This window comes from Halictus rubicundus, chromosome 4, assembly GCF_050948215.1.
Source record: "Halictus rubicundus isolate RS-2024b chromosome 4, iyHalRubi1_principal, whole genome shotgun sequence".
Classification (NCBI taxonomy): domain Eukaryota; kingdom Metazoa; phylum Arthropoda; class Insecta; order Hymenoptera; family Halictidae; genus Halictus; species Halictus rubicundus.
The window spans coordinates 3,035,698-3,059,777 of NC_135152.1; the positions used below are offsets into that span (position 1 = coordinate 3,035,698).

A 24,080-nucleotide genomic window follows, 5' to 3' on the forward strand; every position below is an offset into this window, starting at 1 on the left:
ACCGCGGCGCGGGAAGTGTACGGGACCTGAAGACGTGTCTTCTTCGTCGCGGTTGCGTGTTACCAAGGTGCACGCACAGCCGCGATGCCGAGGCTACGTTCGAACCACGCACGCGTGCCTCCACTCGCTCGTCTTCTTTTTATCCTTGCATCCAACGTTCCTGAAATGATGCAACTCGAACACCGGCCACACGCTACAAATCGCATCGACGCTCCGAATTGCCTATATCGTGAACAAACTGCCGACAAGAAGGACAAACGTACCATTGAATCGCGGAAATCAAGGTTCAACGGAAGATCTATTGTAACGATGGTCGTTTGCGTCAACTGCATACTGATGGAACCTCGGATAATTGGAACGGTTACTCGGTCACAGTGCTGGATCAAATTCCCACCGGCTTATTTGCCTAGGAAACGTATTCGAGCATCGAACATGCGGATAGTCGAGGTTCTTCTACTGTGTTCAAAGTCACGATGGGACGATCCGTCCCGCTTAGTCGGGGGACGCGGGTGAATAGAAACGACGAGTTAACTCTTGGTCCCCGGTTAACAGGTTCGGTCAGCCGCGACTCACCGGTGGGATTCGTTTTATCGTAGCGGAGCGACGAGCACACAAAAAACCACGGATCTAGGGAATTCGAATACGCGAGAGCGCTCGAGAAACTCGTGCAACGCTGGCTCACGAATGTCGTCGGGACGGTTTCCGAGTAGAGTCGCGTCGCAAGTTGTTATACCGTTAACGTGGCTCGGCTAGATGCGCGGAGGATGATCAACCGGGTAGACCGAGAGAACACCACCACCGACTTCGCTTCTTTTCTTCCTGAGACTCTATTCTTCCTCGTCTATGATCCTTCTTTCTTCGCGGCTATTTCCTTATGCCTTACTCTGCGAAGAAGAAAAACAGAGCGTTTCATAGATGTGCAAGATTGAGTCCCTTGGTCGTGAGAATATGATTGGTCTCTATTCCCAATGAATGTTTTTTTTTATTTTATTGAAGCTCTTTAGACCCTTAAATGAATCCATTTCGCTTTACAATGTGGTATTACAATTTAACAGGTTGGTATTGCAATATTACAAGATGTAATTATGACTTAAATAGATAATTTACAATCTCTGAAATACAACTGAATATAACTGCAAGCCTTAATATTAGGTTCCGCTATGAACATGTCAATGTTTAGGGGTAATCGGTAACACATTTTACCTAAAGATTCCAAAAGTCGTATGACGTGGTTTAAAGTTTCGTCACTTTGACCACAGCTACACATACCGTCAGAAATTATGCTTACGCGCGCCAACGAAGCGGCTAAATGATAGTGATCCGCCCGCATCCTATTGACCGTACTAATAAAACACCTCTCAAGTCTTTTATGGGAGAACCAGGGTAGGGAACTGACACGGAAAAAGTTTTGGAAGTAATTTTTTCCCTTAAATAGCCCTTGCCTCTTGATTATTTCAATAGATTTCTCTTTGGCCTGTTTTTTTTTATATGTTTCATATAAATCTGTGAACGGAACTTTCGGGAAATTGGGGGAGGTCGAGGAAGTAGCCAACTTGGCTGCCTCGTCCGCGTCCTCATTACCCTGAATATCAGAGTGCGATGGGACCCAGAATAATTTGACGTAGTTGCTATGTTCATTTCTAATAAAAAGGTTGTATTTCCTTTTTATTTCAAAGATGTGTGAATGGGTCTTAATGTTAACTATGGGGGATTGTAAAGCCAACAGACAACTAAGAGAATCCGAAAAGATATGAAAACTGTGGTTATCGTGTTCTAATACAATATCGAAGGCATCACTTGGAGCTAAACATTCGGCAGTGTAGATAGAAGCGAGAGGATTTATAGAACGCGTTATTGTCAAGTCAAGCTCCGGACATACCCAATGAATGTTGACAGTTCGGTTCTTTCTTTTAAACCTTCTTATAACGCGGAGCAAAAATTGCAATTTGACGCGTATCAAATTCTGAGTTGCATATAACTAATTCTGAGTTGCATATAACACGGCACGAATTAAGGTCGCCCCACACGAGACAGGCAAGATGCCGAAGTTGTTTGGGTGCCTAGATTCAAGAACAGTGGTTAGAAATTTGCCGGCCGTAGAATGGTCTTCGAAATCTTTTCCGACGTCGTTCGGGCCATAACTTCGAACGTCTTATTGCTTCCAGATGACCTTCCAAGAGCACGTTGACGATTTTCGGCACTTGACCTTTGTTGCGAGCACCTCGAGCGCCTCTCAAGTGGCCTGTGGATACGCTCAGTCCTTATGGGCGACGATTTTAGGCGCCCAATCAACTTCGACATCTTGCCTCCCTTAGTGCGGCGACCTTTAATCGCGTTACAGGAGGCATTGACTGTACTCGAAAGGGTTTTTTTTTTAATAGGAAATCTCTTATGAGATTTATTATTACATAAAGCTTAGTACAGAGTATTACAAAGTATATTGTATGATATAACGAAAACGTTAGTAACGATATAAAAAGAAAGATTCTTAGGCACGTAGGTTACATGTATTTAGAAAGACTATTATATAAACGCACGCATTAATATTAGGATCAGCTATTAAGCAGCCTATGTCCAATGGCAATTGAAATTCTGCTTTGGAAAGATTTTCGATAAGTTTTATCCTCTGATCATTATATAGGTTACACTGCCATAGCACATGGTTAAGCGTTTCTTGCTCTTGGTTACATTTACACTTGAGGTTATCGATGATGCCAATGCGAGCAAGTGAAGCAGCCAAATGATAATGGTCGGCCCTGCATCGATTAATTGAAACAATGCATTTACGGGTTAGCTTTTTATGCCCAAACCAAGGTAAACGAACATCTTTATAGAATCGTTGAAAATAAGCTTTACCCTTATGTAGCCCTTGATCTTTTATTATTTTAACTGTATTTAAAATCGCATCCTTCTTAAAAGTTTTGGATAGGTCAGTAAATGGAACCTTAGAGACTTTCAAGGAACTGGCAACAGTAGCTTCTTCAGCTAGGGCATCAGCCCTCTCGTTACCCCGTATTCCCGAGTGGGCCGGAATCCAGAAGAATTTTATCGAGTGATTATTGGAATTTTCATGAAATTGAATAAATTTTCTTTGAATTTCCAAGATGAATCTGTTAGTTCTAACATTAAGTTTAAAAGATTTCAGACTTACTAGAGCACTAAGAGAGTCTGTCAAGATAACAAAGCTTTGGTTATTATAGCTCATCGCTAAATCAATAGCATCATTCAAAGCAATACATTCTGCTGTAAACACAGAGGCATTATAGTCGACACTCTTAGTTGTGTGATAATTTAACTCAGGGCAGAAACAAGCGGAACCGACGAATTCTGCATTTAAAATTTTACCACCGTCAGTAAATATAGCGAAAGCAGAGTGATCCTCAATCAGACTCTCGATTTTCTGGTCACGGTCATCACATTTTTTGAGATTGAATCCAAATTCAAAATCAAAGGGAATTGAGGTAGTAAGCGTTTTAAAATCGTAACAAAAGATATTGAAATTAATTTCAGATTCAATTAAGTTAGAAAATTTACGAAAAGAAATTATGCAGAAACTCAATATGTCATTAGATCTAATTGCTCTATTTTTAACTCTATTATAGTATCCTTTAATAGCTTGGAGACAAAGTGAACTTACACTTGAAAGGGGTTGTTCGTAGCATATAGGGCAGTTTCGCAGCGACTATACGCATTGAACTCGATCTTCCATCCGTGGTTATTGGTTTGTTGGGTGGCCGGTCAGTCAGCCCTATCGCCGCGAGGAACGATGATTATCGTGATCATCGCGATCGTTGCACGTATCGCATGCGATGCCGCTAAAACCCGACCGGTCGTTAGTCACGGATAGCAATCTTCCTCGAATTTTCACGGCAACACGTTCCGCGACGGTATCGTCGTCGTCTTTCTGTTCAAGTTCAGTGCCATTGTGTCCCTCTCCTCCTCCGGCCCTCGGAAGTTCCGGTCGTCGCTCGTCGTCGCCCGTCGCTCTCGTCCTTTTCGTTCCGGCGAACGTTCGCGTCGTCGTCGTGTCTCGTCGCCCGTCGCGGACGCGTACCATGACTAGTTCGCGTTACGTAATCACCGGGATGCGGTTCTTTTTTCCTTTGCGCTACCTGTCGTCCCTTTCTCTTACCCGTAGACCGTGGCAGGTCGCGAGACCTCCGTCCACGATTCTCACGCCCCTCTCGCACCTCGCCAACTCGGGATATCGCTCTTTCACCTCTGAACGGGCCAGCTCGCGTCAAACAAGTGAAAAGTGCCCTTTCATCGAGTCAACCCTTCAACGGGCTTTCAACGCGGACTGGACGAGTGCAACGAACTTCGTCGACAACGCGTCCGAGAGTCTATAATTAACACTTTGACTGCCAAACTAGAAACCTCAAAAATTCCGTAAAATCAAAATAAGTTATGTAACACTAGAACTACCGGTCTCTAAACGTGACATAGACTTATCCCTTTATGATAACAGCAAGATTGAATTTGCTCAGGTTTCGTACGATTTTTATGGTAACATGTACTCCAAAGATATTAAAAAACTTCTCGTGAAAACGTTTTCATAGTTTCACTAATCGTGATAGAAAAAATCATCCACCAGTCATTTTGACTGGTTCGGTAGTTCTAGTGTTGATGAAATAAAAATTGAAAAAAATTAAATGCATGACATTGAATAATCCTTCAACTTTCTTGCATTTTACAGATCCTAATCAAATTTGGTACAACGAATATGTTAACGTAAAAATTCATTTTAATACCTGGACAAATAATTCCGTCACCCACGTATGGGTGACATGGCGGTCAATGTGTTGAAGAACACAGAGTTGGACAACAAAGTTTCTCGATTCTCGAGCGATATACGCTCGATTACAGTGTAACGAATAAAATTACATTCGTTGTTCGTTTTTCGAAAAATAGAGGAAACACTGACTTCTCGAGGAGGGTCAACGCGAAGCCGAGTAGACCATTTCCGGAAAAGGATTAACCGAGCGATTACGCGCCTATTATTGCGATTGGTCTCGAGCATAATTGCCCCGACAGAGAGTGGTCTGATGAACAATCCGAGTTGCAATAAAAACGGGCGAACGATGCCTCGTTTCTCCGAGCATCGAAGAGGCCACTAACCTTTGTTACCGTGAAATCCTTTGGTTGGGCCCGGTTCGATTATCAACGTCTCTCGCCGTTATCATGCGACGCGGTCGGATGAAAAACAATCGCACGTCGGAATCGTCGTGTTTACCTGTTGCGCGGACGCCGAGGGATACCTGCGAGCCTTGAGCCCTTCGGGGAGGCTCACGGAATTTTCTCGGAGACAGTGAACGTGTCCCGACCCAATTGTCGGCGTCCGGGGGCGTCTCCGTCACTTTCGAGCCTCGTCCGCATTGTGATCTCCGTTTTGGAGTCGCCTCGAGCGAACAATGCCTCGAACCGAGCTGCTTCGCGGCTTTGTTCGTCCACGCAGCGTGGTGCCGACCCGCCAACAACCGAAGGATTAAACCTGCCAATAAATTTCCCGAGGATTACGAAGGAATCGGCGAACACCGAGCTCTTCGGTGATCGGTGCCATCTTAATCGGCCCCACGCTCGTCGCAATCCCACCGAATTATAATCTGGCTACCGGATGTCGGATTTTTGCGTCGAATCCAGTCATTATCCTTCTTCCCGTTACGAACCCCATTCCAATCAAGATCGTAATTTACCGAATCGATTCGCTCCGGGATACACAAACTAGGGAAAATTGTTGAAACGAGCTTTCCCGATCTTTTGAATGTGATTTCTTCCAAGCTTTATTTACATGCCGTCTAGCCAACTAGATCTTCTAGGTACGAGATAGAAACTCGACTCGCTTGGTCCAATTTGAAAAATGCTATTCCATCTTTATGGGAAGAATGAGTCCTTGAAGACATCTGACGGGTAAAGAATGAACATGAATAATAGGAGGCAGTATCCTAATTAGGAATTGATACTCTAATTATCTCATAGGTCGTGTTTCAACGCATTTAACACGTTGACTGCCACGTCACCCATACGTAGGTGACGGAATTATTTGTCCAGGTTTTAAAATGAATTTTTACGTTGATATATTCATTGTACCAAACTTGATTAGGATCTGTAACATGCAAGAAAGTTGGAGGATTACTCAGTATCATACATTTAATTTTTTGCAATTTTTATTTCATTAACCCCTTAACGCACAGTTTTCTTTTTTAACCGGCCAAAAAAAAATCAATTTTTGATATACAGCGCTTTTGTTCCATGGAAAAAGGCAATATTTTATTCTTGAATAAATCAGTGTTATAGCTTACAATCCCATGTAAATGATAAATATCAATAAAACGATTTTTTTTCTTTGCTTTCACATTGTTATTTTCAATTCTCGATTATATTCGAATGTGAAAAATTATAGCATCATAAAATACAACGCCGCTCGAATTATCTCGAGTGTGCACAGTTTGGCCTGTTTAGCGCGCTCGAATTAACTCGAGCGTACAAGTTAAGGGGTTAAATAACTTACTTTGATTTTATGGAATTTATGGGGTTTCTAGTTTGGCGATCAAAGTGTTAACGAGTATACAATCGGTTACGCGAGCCACCGTATATCTCCACAGTGTCGAGAGGGGTGGATCGTCTGTGATCAAGCAAGCTGAGAAAAAGCGCTCGGCGTAAGAAGAAGAAGAAGAAGAAGATGAAGAAGAAGGTTCGATGGCGCGAACGACGTCGGTCGTTCCGTTCCTCGGAACGCGTCTCTCGCGGAGTCAGTTTTCCCGGGAATACGTAACAGTTCTTTCATACCTGTCTCGTCTGGTCGGCGGTGCAGCCGGTCATCGGTGCTACAACGATCCGCCTGGCCGTTCCGCACCGCTCCGCACCGCTCCGCACCGTTTTGCACAACTCTGTGATCCTCCGCGGAGCTCCTTGCCCCTCCCCCCGCCGCACCGTTCCCCACGAGGAAACGCTGCGACCGCGTCCGCAAGCAACAACGAACGAGGCGGTTGCATAAGGTGTTTCTCTCGCCTCGATCTCGACCTTGACTTTGACTCTTGATTACGACCACGATCACGATCACGACCACGACCAAGCGGCGTCGCCGAGCCAAAGGAGTCGGCGAGGAACGGTTTCGCAAGCCCTGCGTGTGCACCGCTCGCTCGTAATCAGCCTGCCGGCGGGAGCATACCTGCCGGTCTTTGCGTGGCTTTGCAGTCGGTCCTCCCCGCGTTACGTGTGTCTCAGCCTGCAGCATATCTGCTCCGATTAAATCGAGACCGAGCACGAGGAGGAACCAACTGAACCACGTTCTACGCACTCGGATTGCGTAACGACGCGACGCGACGCGACGCGACGGGACGCGACACTGCGAGGGGAAAGGACAAGGATTTTTAATTGAACGAGGATGGACTGGAATGCGATCCGTCGCAGCTCCAGGTAGAACCCATGCCTTTTATGGGCGCGGCGAGCGAGGGGAACCTCTTATCGCGACAGACCCAGTCCCTTCGACCTCCAGTTTCCCACCATTTTCTTCTCTCCGCCCGGGGAGACCTAATTCCTCGAAACTGAACACCGGCCGACACCGCTCGCTCGAAAGCGTCTTCTCTTGGATTGACCTCGTCGCGATGACTGAATTGTCTACGGTCAGAGAAGCATGCATTGTTTACACGTAGAATGGAAATTTAAACGTCCTCGCGTTCCAGCTATCCGGCGGGAAACTCGAGAATCGATCGGTCGTAAGAGAGGATTACGCGACTAGATCGCGTTGATTCGCGGATCGATTGCGCGGCAAACGGAACGTCTTTCACGCGTATGATCGTGCAGGATCGCGTCGGTTTCGCCGCGCAATTACAGCACGTGGAAGCGCAATCCGCTCCGAAACATGCAAATCGCTTCGGCTCGGCTCGGCCGGGCTCGCGAACCGAAGAAAACGCGAACGGACGAACAAATCTTCTCGGCTGGATGGATTATTAATTCGCGGTCGACCGAACGAGAGAGACAGAGCGAGAGAGCAAGGGGGTGGGGGAGGGGGAGGGGAGAGAGCTACACGCGTCGATTTATAACGCCTTTGCGTTTTACATAATTCCCCGAGCGGGCCGCTCTAAGAGGAAATATGAATCAGTCACTGGAACGAGGAAGAGGGAGAAGAGATGAAAAAAGGAACAACTATTTACACCGGATAGTTCGACATGGAAAATATAAAAAGAGGCGTTACGCAACACCGTTACATAATTTTTCTCCTTATTCTCCCACTTTCCATCCAGCGTTGACTCGTGTCGCGGATATCCATCTTTCTTCTTCCTCTTTTTCAACTTTATTTTCTGACACGCGCGACGACCGACGTGTTTACCTCTGATAGAGCACCGTGCGCGCCGGATCTTTCACTTTGCGCGTTTCGAAAACTTTTCGTTTTTCTGCGAACTCGATGAACGATTCTTCCGCCTTATGGTGCCGTAAATCGCGATCAAATTTTCATTACATCGATTTCATGGGTCATCCGATCAACGGCTTCAACAAACCTTTCGTTTGATTCAAGCGCGAGGGTGCGTCCGTTATCACTAGACCGCGGATTTTCTGCATTCATGACAAAAATTAGTAGGTCTAATTTAGAACAGTGGCAACATTAGAAGAATTTAAAGATTCCGTTATATTATTTTCAATCTATTGAACATAATCAAGAAGAATTTCAATTTTTATTTCACCCCAGTTTGTTCCAATTCGGATAAAAAGTTTTTATTTTGCATAAAGATCCGCCGTCTAACCACGAATCACAGTCATTTGTGGAAGTCGATTTACGAGTGGTTTTCGCCCTCCAATGGAAAGTCCAGTTTTTGCAGATTGAAAGAGACCGATCGTCGCGTTTGTAAAAAGAAAAGAAACGCGATTTAACGGATAAAAAGAATTCGTTCCATTCGGTTTTGGGTCTCTTCGAGTTGCGTTATGGGTGTCGTTTGTTCTTCTTTTTTTTTTCCTCTGTCCCGTTGGAAAAGTCCCGTATAATTATTTCCATTGTGACGCGCAGGTTGCCAGTGGTTGTCTATCTTCGAATCAGTTTCCCGAGCATTGTTCGAAGCGCAGCGAGGGCCCCGTGGATTATTCCCGGGACTGTCTCGACTTCTGCTACCTGCTCTTTACGTCTCACTTTCAAAAGGACGCCCTACGTGTCACCGTGGAATCTGTCCCTTTCGGATACCTGGGTGCGAAACGAGCTCTCAGAGCTCTCCCTCTAATTTGGCAGCTTTAATTGACGCCGCATTATGCAAGCCCCATCCTTGAGGCACTGTTCAACTCACAGGTGATTAATCGCTTTAGCTTATGAATACAGTAATTTCTCTGTATATGTCGCCAAGGTCTGCATGATAAACTCATAAACACGAAGCCACGAAGCTCGAGAGGCATCGGACGCCGAGGAGTGTAAACATAACTCGTGTATGTCACCTGGACGATACACGACGCTGGAAAGGGCCGTGTTGTTGACATACAGTCATAATCAAATCGAATATTTGTCAGTCTTGCTCAAAATTTGTGCGAAATGGATCGGAAAAGTAAGAACACGTCGTTTGATATGCGACAATTAGTAATTTTTCATTGGGAAAGGGGGAAATCGATTCGCAAAATTGCAAATTTATTCAATATTAGTAAGAGCACGGTATGGGATATTGTGCGACGTTACAAGAACGAAGATAGAATTGAATCTATCCTTCAAGGCGGACGCAAACCGATCCTCAATACTCGTGATAAACGCTCCATAATTAGGAGAATCAAATGTGATCCTCGGATAAGTGCTCCAAAGTTAGCAGCTGAATTAAATAATGACCGTGGAATATCAGTGCATCCGGAAAACATAAGAAGGGTGTTACGATTAGAGGGCTATAATGGAAGAATAGCTCGAAAAAAGCCGTATATTAACGCGAACAACAGGATGAAGAGACTGAATTTTGCAGAAAACTATATTTCAAAGGAAAGTCAATGGTGGGAAGACGTCATTTTCGCGGATGAGTCCAAATTTAATATTTATGAAAGCGATGGAAGAATTAGAGTATGGCGGAAATCGAAAGAAGAATTAAATCCGAGACATTTCCAGCCGACTGTGAAACACGGTGGTGGGTCTGTGATGGTGTGGGGCTGTATTTCGGCCTATGAAGTAGGCGAATTAGTATTTATCGACGACATCCTCGATAAAAATAGATATCTGCACATTTTGCAAAACAATTAAAAAAGAAGTGCTGATAAAATGGGACTTCAAAGTGGGATAAAATTTGATCAGGATAACGACCCAAAGCATAAATCGCTTTATTGTGCAAGAATTCTTATTATACACTTGCAAGAATGTCCTCCACCCACTACCGCAATCGCCAGATTTGAATCCCATTGAAAATTTATGGGATGAATTAGATCACCGAATTCGAACAACTCCCATAAACAATAAAGACGAACTAAAAAGACGTGTGCAAGAAGAATGGCTACGTTTTGGACAAGATTATTTAAAAAGAATAATTTGTAATATGCCAACGCAATTACGGCACGTCATAAAACATATGGGATATCCAATAAAATATTAATTTATAAAAACAAGATTTATATATAGTGTTATAAACTTAGTTTTGATAGTGTCCGAATATTTTCGTGACATGAAAATGAGCGTACTTTCCATTTTTCTTTTATTATTTATGTAATCACTTATGGTAAATAAATATCTCTTATGTTTTTGTTAACTATGCACTGCATAGTAACATACGTGAAACCTCTTTTTGTTCTTATTGCATAAATTTCTGAAGTACGGACTATTTTAGTCAAAACTATAGTGGTGTCCGAATATTTTCGTGATCGTCTGTATATCGAGAACCCACTGTAGCACATTTAATACGCATGGTGCTCCATGACAATTCTATCGCAGTTTCTTTTCCATCCTCTTGCCACCTCCGCGAATAAAAAGGTGAGAGTTTGCAAATATAGAAACCAATTCTGATCCATTACTGAAAACCGCCGACGAGAAAATCGTCGAGAGGTGTCCGAGGATTTTCGGGGAACCTCATCCCGATTGTTAGCCACTTGTTCGAATCTCGACCACGAGGAGGCCGTGTGAGTTATGTCCGTGGGTCTCGGCCACGGATTCACCAGGTATGTATTCCCCAATCTCGCCGGATCTCGTATGGGGAAACGAAGCGTTTCAAGGAAAATCCACCGTTCACCGAAACGTTACGACCTTCTTCACGGGGGACACGAGATGGAATCTCGGTCAACCCGGGGACCCAACCGAAGATTTTCACCCGAGATTTTCTGCGGCTTCCCCGAGGAAGCCCCTCCAACACGAAACGTGGACGACTCCTACGAGATCCGCAAGAATTTCTTCCTTTCGTTACCCATTTCTTTGGGAACTTTCAATTTTCTAAATACAGTTTTCCTTCGACACAAGACGACGATGTTTTCTTCGCAACCAGAACATCTCTATCCCCTCGGCCCACTCAAAAATAAAATTCAGCCGCATAGGAAACCTCATCCGAAATACGACGAAAGCCGACTCAAGCCATCGCCCATCTATTTATATCGAAAGGAAGGTGTATCTCTAGCTTTTAATACTGATATACAGTGAAATCTCGTTACGAGTCGGTGGAACTAAGACATTTTCTCAGTCTTCTTGTCACTATCGGTTAGTAGTCATAGGCTTATGACTTATAGACAGATGTGACTGTTAGGTTTCCAGCGTGCCCCGTGTATTTCAAATGCGACGCTCGGCCAGAACCTCAGATTTCGTCTAAGAGTCAGTCGCCAGAACCGCGCAACTGACTCGTAACGAGAATTCACTGTAACGGGACAAATTGCTCGGGGAATCGTTAATAATGTCCAAGCAGCATCTCACAAAACACGTTTTCGATTCCTGTAGCGGGTCCGGAGCAAATGAGCTTTATTAGCGCGGTAGTTCCAGCATAAAAGTCGAATGGTGGTGCCATAACCCCTTTGACTGGCCGACTGGCAACGTTAGTCCTGTTCTCATTAAATTAGGAGTCACGTCGCCGACTCGAGATTGTCACATTACGGCGTCGTCGTCTGAATTTCAAAGTCGTAGGCCGAACGAATCTCCGTCGAGCATCTCTATGTTGCGAAGTCGAGCCAAGCGACTTGGCCGGCAAGAAAAAAACTTGTTACAGTCCACGAAATCCGGCGGGCATGATCGTGAACCTGTTGCGCCACTTGATCCGCAATCCCACCTATTAATCGGCACGGTAACGTTTAATTAAAACCTGAACCCGCTCCGAGAGTATCTTGTGTTCCAGGTTCGGGTAGAAAGTCAAGAATTTGTCGGGTATTCGCAGAGCTCGCGACGCGAAGCGGAAACTCGTCTCTCGCGTGCTCGAACCGTGGACGCAACAAAAGTGTTGCGTTACCGTAAGAAATGTAAACTTTTGCGCGAGCACTGTTACAGTGAAAGAACAGCGATCGGAGAATGGTAGTAAAACGCCGGAAACAATCAAAAGTCCGCCATCCACGGAGCAACTGGACTTGCATGTATCTATTTCTGTCGTCGTGCGACAATCCCGCGACACGCAACCGAACGAGAAAAATCTTCCGTCATATTCGCGACAAGATGTCTTTCACGAAATTGAGACGTCGGATGTGAATATTTATGTTGCGAAGAAAAAAGGTACCGCGCGAAGAAGCTGAAAAAACTAGTGGAAAAGAACCTTGTTGCCGCGGCGTGTGTTCTGGCTCGGCAATAAAATGTTGAGAAGACGGGTGTTTGCGCGCAATTCTTTTCATCGAATCACGAAAACAGTCGGCGTGTTATCCGGCATCAAAACACTGCGTTAATTATTCATCGGTCGGGCGTTAATCGATTCCGATGTCGAACAACGGAATGGCGTCGTCGATGCGAAATTATTCTTGAACACCCTGTACATACGCACCTAGACACTCTCGTATATTCGTTATTCGTGGTTGTAGCTGTAGTCGTTATTCGTAGACGTACTCGGAGTTACGTGGCACGATTCGAACTTACGCTACGTGTATACCGCTTGACAGCATAACCGACATAGTGGTTAGAGACCTAGCGAAACCTAGCCTTAACCGTGAGCCTGAGCACCCATCGTAAACCAGTATGTACGTGGACACGTACTTACATACACTGTGTAACAGCGTACGTACACGTATGTTTACCTGAGAGCCGTGCGTGCCGGTGTAATCGCCGAGGATCGCACAGGTGCCGTAGATCCATCGACTCGGGATCCACCGAGGCCCGTCGAGGCCCGCGCATGCCCCGTAGATCCGCGGTCGAACACACCGCTCGATCGTAAACGATGCTTCGATCCCTTAACGCACAATTATTTTTAACCCTTAGCACTCGAACGGCGACTGTAAGGCGCCACTAAACATTGCTGTATCGTTATTCAAAATATTTTTTACATTATTAAATTGTTTGTATGTAATAAATTACTAAACATTTCAGTACTCTGCGAGTAATTTGCACCATTTTCGTATTAAAATGGCTTTGAGTGCAAACGGTTAACTATAATCTACCATTCCACGAGTTCGAAGCAATTTTTAACCCTTTCCATTCGAAGCTGTTTTAATTCGAAGACCAAGGCTTTTTTTATCTAAAATATTTGCATTGTACTTCTACGCATATGAAGTTTATTACTATTACTCGTATTTATAACACTGATATTTTTTGCAATTTCTTAGACACAAGCACGATAGTGTAATAATTGTTTTAAATAATAGTATGGCAATTTTCAGCGGCGTCGTTGAGTCGCCATTTGAGTGCTAAGGGTGAAACCTGTTTCCCCTTGATCGTCAAGAAAATGGTTTTCTTTTAAAGTTGGAAAAAAGTCTACGAGGTTAGAAATGATCTTTTATTTCCGTTCACCGATATTTTGTACTACAGTGAGTTAGGCACGCCATGTATCTGGAGACAGGAGCTAGCTAGTAAAAATTATATTATATAACTGAATCTAAAATAATAATAAATAATGTGACACAGCGTTATCGTCCACATTGAAGGAACCATCACTGATTGTACTCCCAAGTTGTACCGCCATGTGCCTTGCGCAAGAGAAACACATATTCGCAGTGTCTTCGACGGTATGAATTGACTGCGCAAAGTAGGTCAAAATTTGGCAATACTCGGGTCTGTATACGCATCCTTTTAAACGGCCCAGTGGAAAGGCCCCGAGCCACACCAACATCGTCATCCGATGGTTCAAAGTTTGGCTACCTCGGCCATCGTGGCGTAGCAAGAGCCAAAATTTCAAAGACCGTCCTTCGATGAAAAATGAGTCAAGTTCGATTCGCCGATTTGCCGCGCATAGGAAGCGCAGCTAGTCGCGCGAAAGACAAGAAAACCGCAAGAAAAACACGAGACTGCATCCCGTACGACGAGGAAACCGGCTACCGGTAAAGACAATGCTCGCGACCGGGAGAAAGAGAATCGGTAAACCGAAGATGACGAACACGAACCAGAAGAAGAAGAAGAAGACGATGAAGAAGAAGAAGAAGCAAAAGCAGAAGAAGAGGCTAGTGGGAGAAGTAGATGCAGAGGAGGAGAAGAAGAAGAAGAAGGAAAAAGCCTGAAGTCTCCGTTAAAAAGAGACGCGAGGGAGACGTTGCGAGGCGGGAGGGTTCGGGCTCTCGGGCTCTCGGGCTCCGGGAGCGGAACGGGAACGGACAGGACCGGCCCGGCTGGGAGTGGGGGAGGAGGGAGGAGAAAGAGACTCGCACGCTTCAGCACACGTACGATGCTCCGTTAGGCGCATGCGCCGTCCACCGTCCGCCGAGCGGTTCTCCATCTCTAGCTCTCGGTACTCGTTGTGTCGGCGCTGTTAAAGCGACCAAATAATCAGGATGGGGTGTAGCGCGGACTCGCGGCGTCCGACGCCGATGGTGGGGGTACGCGGGCCTGTCGGTCGGGGCCGAAGCGATCGAGGTGGTGGGGTTAGAGGAGCGGGGCATGACGGTGCGGCGGTGAGGGCAGGGGCAGGGGCAGGGGCAGGGCCGGGGACCGAGGTCCCGGCCGTCGCCGAGCAAACGGAGCCTCAGTCGTTCACCAGAGCTCGGTCGGTCGTGTGCGTTTTCTCGATCCACGGTCTCCCAGGATCGCTCAGGATAACTGTAAATCCGCGAGAAGGAACGAGAAAGAAACAGAGGGAGGAAGAGGAGAGACCTTGGACGGAGAGGCTTATCGATATCTCTGCGTTTCGCGAGAACGACGCGCTACGACCGTTGACAGTGACTACAACTACACGCAGTGAAATCGGTGTGCGCCAACGCACCGGGGCTCTCTTTATGCTCGCCGGTGCGGTGGATGCGAGCGCGCACTTGTTCGCATTGACACTTGGGATTTTTGTTGTCCCCACGTCGAACCGAGTGACCCGTGAATCGTTCGCGACCGCGCGAGGACAGTGGATTGTACAGCGGATGAACCGCGGGGGACTGTAGAGTGCCTGTTCTTTTTGGTTTCGGTTCTGGTGGTTTGCTTTTGATGGTTCCGAGGAGCGCGGCTACGCCGGCCGTGGGAATGGTGGCGTGAAACTGTACAGGGTGAAGTGTGATACGTTAGCGCGTTAGCCAACGTCCGTCAGGATGCCGAAGATCTTCCTGATCAAGAACCGGCTGCACCAGCAGCAACTCAGGCTGCTGGAGGCCCAACACCTCGGCAAGAGCCCGCCGCCATGCAGCGGCAAGGAGAGCCCCCTCGGCACATCGGAGCCTCTCAGCCTGATCGTCAACAAGCACCAATGTAAGCGATCCCTTTTATCCTTTACTATCCTTCTACTGTTACTTCGATTCTTCGGACTTTCCTCCCGAAAGTCCATTAACGTTCAATAGAGTTCACACCTCTCCGCAGGCTATACTGTTTCCCTTCTGTTTAGTACTTACTTAGTACTTGCGCTGTCTGGTCTTTACTAATGGACGGTGATCTAAGAGCGTTTCTGTTGATACATACACTTTGATCGCTCGGCAAGTCTAACGTTAAGCATCGATCTAAGCGCTGCGCGATCAGTTGTATCGAAAGTTCCGCAAGGCTACAGATTAACCCTTTGCACTACTGTTTTGTCGTTCATAATTTCCCTGTAGAAAACAGGAGTTTGTATTTATTGTATAATGGGTATCTAACGACAACGATTGATCTCGGATTGTAGGAAATTAATAACGTACATGTTTAGTCGATCTTGTTCGAAATCTGCATCGAGCCGAACGGTTTACGGTTAGAACGCGAGTACTGTCAAAGGAATGGAATGCGAATTCTGAACGTTTTCGAAAGAGTCGCGGATCGCTTGAGATCAAATTAACAAAGGATAGCGAGCAGGACTGGAAATTTGAGATTTTTTTAGCGGTCGTAGAGGTTCTGCAAAGGTTCGCTATACTTTTGTAACTGCAAAAGAAAGTCGGCGGACTCGATGGAACATTCTTGAAAAATATTCCTCATAAAGCTCTCGCTAATCCTAGAACGAGCGAAGAATCGGGCACAGTATGATTGTTGCTCGACAAAAATTGCGTTTATCCAGTAATCGAAGTTGCGAGAAATTGCGAGAAATTTTGATGGCGACGTTGGTCAGGATAAGGATCGATGAACCGCGAAGATTGGGAGAGCCGGTTTTTTCGGTGGCTCATTAAAATTCTCGGTTTCCTTCGACTCGGGGAGGATACGCGTACGCGTTGCTGCACTTGACTCGGCCTCGGAGAAAGAGTGCGTGCGCGAAAGTATTTCGGGTCTGATCCGCAGGTGCAGAGGACCCGGACGGCACAGGTGCCGTTGCCGTTGCAATTTAGCAGGCCGAGTTTGCAAATTTCGTTGGCAATCCGCTCGTTGTCGGCCGCTTCGCGAGTCTCGCGTGACTACGATGCGGCTCGCCTCTTGCATTCGTCATTCTCGACGTACGGATTCACGAAACGAATCTTCGAGTTGCTCGACGATGAATCCTTTTTGCGTTGCTCGACACGAATTGCATAAAATCGCTTTGAAAACCTGTCTCTTCGCGAAAATCGGTCTTCGCCGTTTTCCTCTATCTGTCGGACCAAATATCGCTCGAAGATCTCTCGACGAGATCAGAAGCTATATCGACGTGTCCATTGAATTTTCCGATGTTTATGAAAATATGCGAAAAACTCGAGAAGTATCCGTGTCTATCGGCACGTGTTTTGTCTCGAATATTTTCGAAAAGGTTAGAAGCGACTGTCGGTGAACGGAACACGGTCCCCGTAACAACGATTGCGTAATCGATTCATTGATGTCGTGGTACTTGTTCTCGGGACAACGGTCGATTCTAACGCGACAATGTCCTCCGCGAGCAACGGTATTCTGTGTACACGAGTGGCAAGCGATTTTTTAATCGGCGAACGGTCCCCTTGCGATGGAGACCGCCTCGGAAAAATGAATTCGCTGACTTGCGTGGCGGCATACCGATCGGCACGATCAATCACTGGCAGAACACTCGAAGCCGAGCGAGTTAGCAACGTTCGCCGAACGTTTCGTCATTCGATCGAGTAAGACGCATCTAGATTAGAATCCCTAATGAGGATGTAATATTAGAAATCTTATTAGCGGATCACGGATGCAAACACCTACATTTTTTTATAAGCTCGGAAAAACGGCGAATCGCTATGTTTTCCGTTAAAGGTTTAAGAAGCCGATCGGCCGGGAATCTAATTACGCGTTTCCTAGTGTGCTTTTGTTTCCTCGTCGTTTATTCGTAGACGGGATCGTTGAAAAGATGCGAAAAAATATTTTTGCGGACGCTTAACGGTCCGATACCCTTATTATCATTGTTTCTGTCCTATACTTCTATATAAAAATAACGTTGGATCCAGCGGTAAGGAAACTTGAAAGAGCTCGGGACCTTTAAGGGTTAGCATAATATGGTCCAGATAATGTTTACGCGAGAACAGACGCCTATGGCCACCGTTTCAAGGTAAATTCAAAAAGATAAGGACGCGAGGATTTTCGATCGCATAGTGTGTCTAGAATCGAACCTCTTGATTGCTACGAATCTCGGTGGATTTCCAGTTACGCAATTCGGATGGATGACACGTTAATTGGGTTTTCAGCCCGAGGGCGCCTATTCACGCTTGCGTTGCTCGGCGCGGCGCAGCGCGATAGAGGCCGAGCGAGACGAGGCGACGCGACGCGGTTCTTTTACAACGGTATAGTGAGTAGACTGGACCGGGCGAAGGTGCTGGGTCCTAAACTGGTTTAGAAAAATGGACGGGAACCGGTTCCCCTTTCCCGACGTCCCTTCTTCTTCTTCCTCCCCCTTTTTTTCTTGTGGTATTCGCGCAGCCGATCGTTCGTTTCGAGGAGGCCGAGAGTCGATGGCCCCGCTTGCGCGCGCGCGTGAGCGCGAGCACGAGCACGAGCACGATTAACTTGCTCTCTCGCAGGTGCAAATATCATTTGCCACGGTGCAACACTTGTTAACCGGCTCGCTGCTCGATTAACGATCGAAAAACGACAATCCTCGCCGAGTTCGAGGATTCTGCAGTGTTATTTCGCTCTGCAACTTTCTCGATGTATCCGACCATCTTTCGAGAATGTACAGTCGAATATTTTCGACGTGTATGTTTTCTTAATCGTCGATTATCTTATTCCGCTCGTTGGAGCGTCCACGGCACGCTCGTTCGCTGCAACAGAAACGAATCTGCCAACCGAGGTAGACGAGATAACCGATCGTTTATGTTCGCTACTCCTTTCAGTCACTTTCCATTAATTTCGACGAATGGTTCTTCGACTTTGTGTCGTTTATACCATCTGCCTTGCACGGCACGCCAATCGGAGCTACATTATTGCCCTTGATAATTGGAGACTCACCTGCTTAACAGGTTCCAAACGAAGGGATCGGTTTCTACAAAGTTCTACAATATATCGATGTAATCGCGATTTTAGTAGCGCAGTTCTCGTTCTCGATTAGGTTCGGCCGTACGTCGAAGAGCTTCTGGACGGTGTGGCGTGTCTCGAGACCCGCGATCGTCACGCGATAAACGATGACGGTGCACGGGGTGTGGAACCGTTCCGACGTTTATTAGCGAATTCGGTGCTGTATCTCCGGCAGGATCGAAACGTCTTTATCACGAAATGTATGCGCGACCGGGACAATGACTGGCATTAAGTAAACCAACAGGTTCGAGAGGCGCGTAGAGTGTCCTAATGTCGTGACTCGAGCGCCGAGATCGGCCGATATAAAACACGCGCCAGCCGAAATATCCGATTTGAATACGCCGATTAGGATCGAGAATCGAAACTGCAGGTTTCTGCGGCGGCTGCGCGGTTTCGAGTAACATTTCAATCGTTCCCGAGCGGACCGACAGAGCCGAGCCCTGAAACGATCTTCTTCGATTTTTAGATCTCCGCGGTAATCGTATGCTAAAACTTCGAAGAAATACGCTGATAGAATTGGTGATTGTATCCCATTCGTAAAAGTCTCGTTGTAAAGCTTCGTCCGTTTGCCGAGGCGGAAGAAACCATTGAATATTGATAGGCGCGAAGTCGATGCACTTTGCTGATTTATTGCGTTTATCCGTTAGATGAGATTCAACGGGTTATTCCAGCGCTGATCTACAGAAACGATTGCTCACGATTATAAAAGCGACTGACGCAGATCGTTTTTCTGCGATTTCGTCGATCCACATCCTTGCGCCTTAATTCGCGAATACCGTTTGCTCGGGAGACGGCCGCGAGTCGGGAAAATGGTGAACAATCGAAGAGAAAAAAAAGTAACAGCAATAATTTTTCATCCGAAGCTTTCTAACCGAAAAACAACGCTCGATTTTGTTTCTTTCTAACAATATTGCGAAGAGTCGTTTCTCCAGAGCCTCGGAGACTCGAATGCGCGATTAGGCGCCAAATGCTCGCGCCGTGCCGCGCCGGGTCGGAGACTTCGATGCTGCGTAGGACATGATCCTTCGCTCGCTCTGCTGTATCGGGTGACTCGTCTCTCCGACTGTCTGCCATCTTTTCCCTCTGCGTCGTTCAGTAACTGAATTCTAAAGATGATCAATTTCTTGTACGCGTCGCTGAAAGGAGTATTCTCAAGTTTGGTTTGTCGTTATTGCCACGGAACGATATCGAGTTAAAATCGATTACAGGACGGATTAGCGGGCGGTCGATCAGGATGATTCGAACTGGATCACGTGTCTGCTACGCCGTGTTGCGTAACGCGCGGCCGTTACCATAAGGATTTTCGAGTTTCGCACGGTTCTCGATTGCGCGGGTTGCGCAATCGACAGCCCGAGTCCGGTGATCCGTGATCTATCCGCGTACAGATCTCCGCGACGGCCAAGGCGAACGCGAACGTTGCTTGAATCTCGTCGTCGAGTCGAGTCGCGTCGGCTTGGCGAAAGATGCTGGAGGGAGAGCGAGAGCGAGAGAGAGAGAGAGAGAGAGAGAGAGAGAGAGACTGGAAGGTCGCGGCTGGCTCCGAGTCGTAAATAGAAATGCGCGACCAAGAGGAACAGACTCTACCTTCCTCGGAATCGGAACGCTCTTATCGCCCGAGCCTCTTGTTTGGAGAAAGCATCGATCGGCATTCAAACGATTATTTATACTAAAGAAATGCGCAGAATATGTAGCGTGCTCGATCGCGAAGCCAGTAGTTTTCTATTAAATAATAAGCGTTATGTCAGTTGGAAGTGGATCGTTGGTTCGCGATTCAGGTTGCCGTTGCCATTGGAGGAGGATCGCTCGGGGAACTCTAGGCTGTTAGTCATCGATTTTTAAAACGCTATTAAATAACCGGCGATGAGCGGATCAATTCGATCGATTATCTCGGCGGAATAGCGCGATTTAATGGTAACCCGCAGCGAATGATGGCGCGATTCGTGTAATTGTTAGCTGGCAAACCAACGATCGTCGAGGCTCGAACGAAGACGTAACGTAAAGCGCTGGGTTCTGCGTGCTGCGTGCAGGTTTACAGTGCGATGCACGCGCATTCTACTTAGAAACCGTGGTGAGCCGCACCAAAAGAGGTTCGCAGTGTCGCGGTGTGAGCGGAATGCGTTAAATTCAACGCGACGAGCAACGACGAACAACGACGAGACCGGCATCGCTAAGAATTCACGCCGCAAACCGAAGAGGAAACGCATGCACGCGCGCACGCTTGACACGGAAACGAGCGTTCGGCCGCGAGTTTCGCGCGTCGAGTCGCCTCGGTTCTATCGTAGCAACAGTCGCCGAGAATTTCTACGAATCGTGCTCGCCACGATAATCGATTCCCGGGTATATCCGATCCTTGTAGTCGATACCCGTTACTGCAATCTCTGCGAGCCGTGTCTATGCAAATTTTACGTTTTCGTAGACTGGCTCAAGGAAACTGGAATTCGACAAACTCTCAGTCCCACGATTTCGGTACTGCAGGGATTCGCAGGTGCATGATCGGCACAGCGCGGCGGTCCGCATCCTATGCATCAACTATAATGCAAATAAATATCCTTGCGATTGCGTACGTCGCGCGAAATCTCTACGTATTTTGCCAGAAATGGGGCAAGCCGTTTCGTTTCTCCTCGAAACGATGCAGTTCCTGACAGAAACGACCGCCCATTTTTCGAAGAGGTCGATCGAGATTCTCCTGGCGACGTTCTGGAAACGTGTCGCTTTCGAAACTCGGGTCCGCTGCGGGCTGAACGCGAATTCGAACTCCAACTCTCAAACTCGAACACGGCTCGCACGAGAAGCGACGCTCGGCTGTCGTTGACACGCAGGTAATCGCGCACCTGTGCCAAAGGCTAGTACACCAGGATGTGCAGCCATTGTGACGAATTACAATGCACCGCTCGCGGTGTTCATCGTGCGTGCATTTCGTGGCAGCCATTCGATCGTTGTGTGCGCTCGCGCTCGCGCGCGCGCGCCAGTGTCCGCGTGTCCCTTACACACGCGCTCATTGGCATGTGGGTATCGAAGCTACGGGTCTTTACCAGCAACGGGAACGACAGCCTAAGGGCTCGCGATAGCGAGTTAGATGTTTCACCTGCGTACGCGTTCAGGTGGCGAAATCGAGAGACATATTTTCTCGCTAAAAAACAATTCAGCAAATGACCGCAGGATACCCATTACTCTCGATACCATTTTTCTTGTAAAAGAAATTGTATCGGTTAACACGTTCGCTACCACCATTCGTCTCAATGCTCATCTTCGTCGTTAAAATGTTTGACGAAATACAACGTATCTTCTTTAGAAAATATTCAAACAATTCAGCAAAATGAACTCATGGACTACACCGAGTTATGTTTGTTCTACGATTATAAAGAACAACGTACACAAAATGTGACTAGTTTTATGTAAGCTACGAGGTTGTGAACGGTGGTAGCGAAGGTGTCAAGGCTCGTTCGCAATTGATATTCTAAATCTCGGTGGTTCAATGAAACTTGTTAATTTAGGATTGTCTATTGTTTCGACGTATTTTGTCGAATAGAATAATTTTCGTCGAGCCGTAAGGAGCTCCTGGCTTCATTGTCGATTCTAGCAGCTAACGAGTTGGTCTCGTTCGGCAAATGACCGAATGAAAATAGTCTGGCGAGGAGAGGCGTTAGAGGACAGGGTGAAAGCCGCGCTAGGTACGTGGTTTGGCTTTGAAACGACACGCTGGACCTCTGGCAGCGCGGAGAACAGGTTCGGCTCGTCGTCGAAAGCGCCGTAAGCAGGTAGAACGAACAGAGAACGGAGAACCGAGAACAGAGCGAGGCACAGGCTGCGTCGTCGTCGGGCGCACAGGCTCGCATACAAGCGCACGAGCACAGGAGCACACGAGAGTGCACACGAACAGCTATAACACGGGCCCGGCTCACCTGTTTGCGGGCACAGAGGTAGACACGCACACCGATCCACGCTGCCAGCACAGACACAGCCGCATTAGCGACTACCGTGGCGCGCGGAGGCTAATGGCGCAAGAGGGCCGTGACCGAAATTCTTCCGAAGCAAGGGGGCCAAGTGCAGAGAACGACTGCGAGACACGATAAATTTTCGCGTTGCTACGTTACCACGGACCGACTACGGGCCAGCCTATCCATTGCGTTAATTATCGAAATGATCTCGACGATCCAGCGTCGATTATTTTCCTATAAAGACGTAGAAAATCGCAACAGCCGTTAGCTCGGCGGTACAACAATTTTCCTTCGGCGAAAAGAAAAGAACTGGAAAAACCGGCGACGCGATAAGCGGATCGGTGTGCGGCGTTCGCTTATGGCGCGCGTGTTATTACACTCGGCGGATGCTAATTAGAGAACCTCGGAGCGTGCACTCGGTCGCGTCGCAACGCCATCGGATTTTACAGCTCCAGGACACGTTGATTCTCCTCGATAACAAGAACTCGAGGAAACTCCTCCGACGGATATCGGTCAATTGCTATTGGACGGGTCACGAAGGAAATGGAAACCGTCGGAACTCGAAAACGAAACATTGCGTGAACACTGCGGCGAGAAATCCGTGTATCGCGTGCGATCGCGGCAACGGCTGTCGTCAGTTTCCTCGTGACTTTTCACCGGAGCGGCAAGGTCGCCGGCGGGGAAAGTCACCTGGCCGGCCGGAACGCCGCGATCTTCCGCACCGAGCCGAGAAAAAGCTGGTCACCGAGACGACAAAGATACGTCTCAGTTTATCGATTTTTCCAATCGACTATTGCCAAATCTGACCCCTTATACTTTGGAAAATCTAGTGTCTACTTTTCACGCAAAGAACTCATCGAAACGTTCGCGTCCGCACGTGGATGCAGTTTCAACACGCAAATAGAATCCGATTGGAGGAAAAATCGAGTCAAGCGTCGGAGCCTCGAACAGCGTGAAAAGTAAAGTTTGTCGTTGGAGACTGACGCAGGGTTAACGGAAGATGAGTCAAGAGAGGAGAGAGAGGAGGGAGAGGAGGGACGGTGTGCGTCGCCATTACGCAAGGCCACCGAGTGGCTGCGTATACGGTGTCACCTTGCTGTTCGCGATGCTTCTACCCACGCACGGTACCGCTACGCAAACGTTTGTCTCCGCACAAGCGCGTTCACGTTCACGTTCACGTTCGCAAACGAGACGGGTGTGTGAAACGTCGCGGCAATTTCTCCGCCGATCGTGATTTCGCAGTCCACGAATATTCAAATTTCTGTCTCCGACACGTACGACACTCTCTTCGTTCC

General features: G+C 47.2%; 1 protein-coding gene across 4 annotated transcripts in view; it reads left to right on the top strand.

The window, feature by feature from the left end:
* LOC143353192 (uncharacterized) overlaps window positions 1-24,080 on the top strand; it is a 70,094-nt gene that overhangs the window by 29,141 nt on the left and 16,873 nt on the right. The window contains exon 1 of one of the 4 annotated variants that reach the window (XM_076786324.1): window positions 14,896-15,712. The exons of the other annotated variants lie outside the window; for them this stretch is intronic. Within the exon in view, the coding sequence (XP_076642439.1) occupies window positions 15,556-15,712 (157 nt within the window). The 5' untranslated portion in view covers window positions 14,896-15,555. Of the gene's footprint in view, window positions 1-14,895; window positions 15,713-24,080 lie in introns of those variants that run through there. 4 annotated transcript variants of the gene reach the window in all.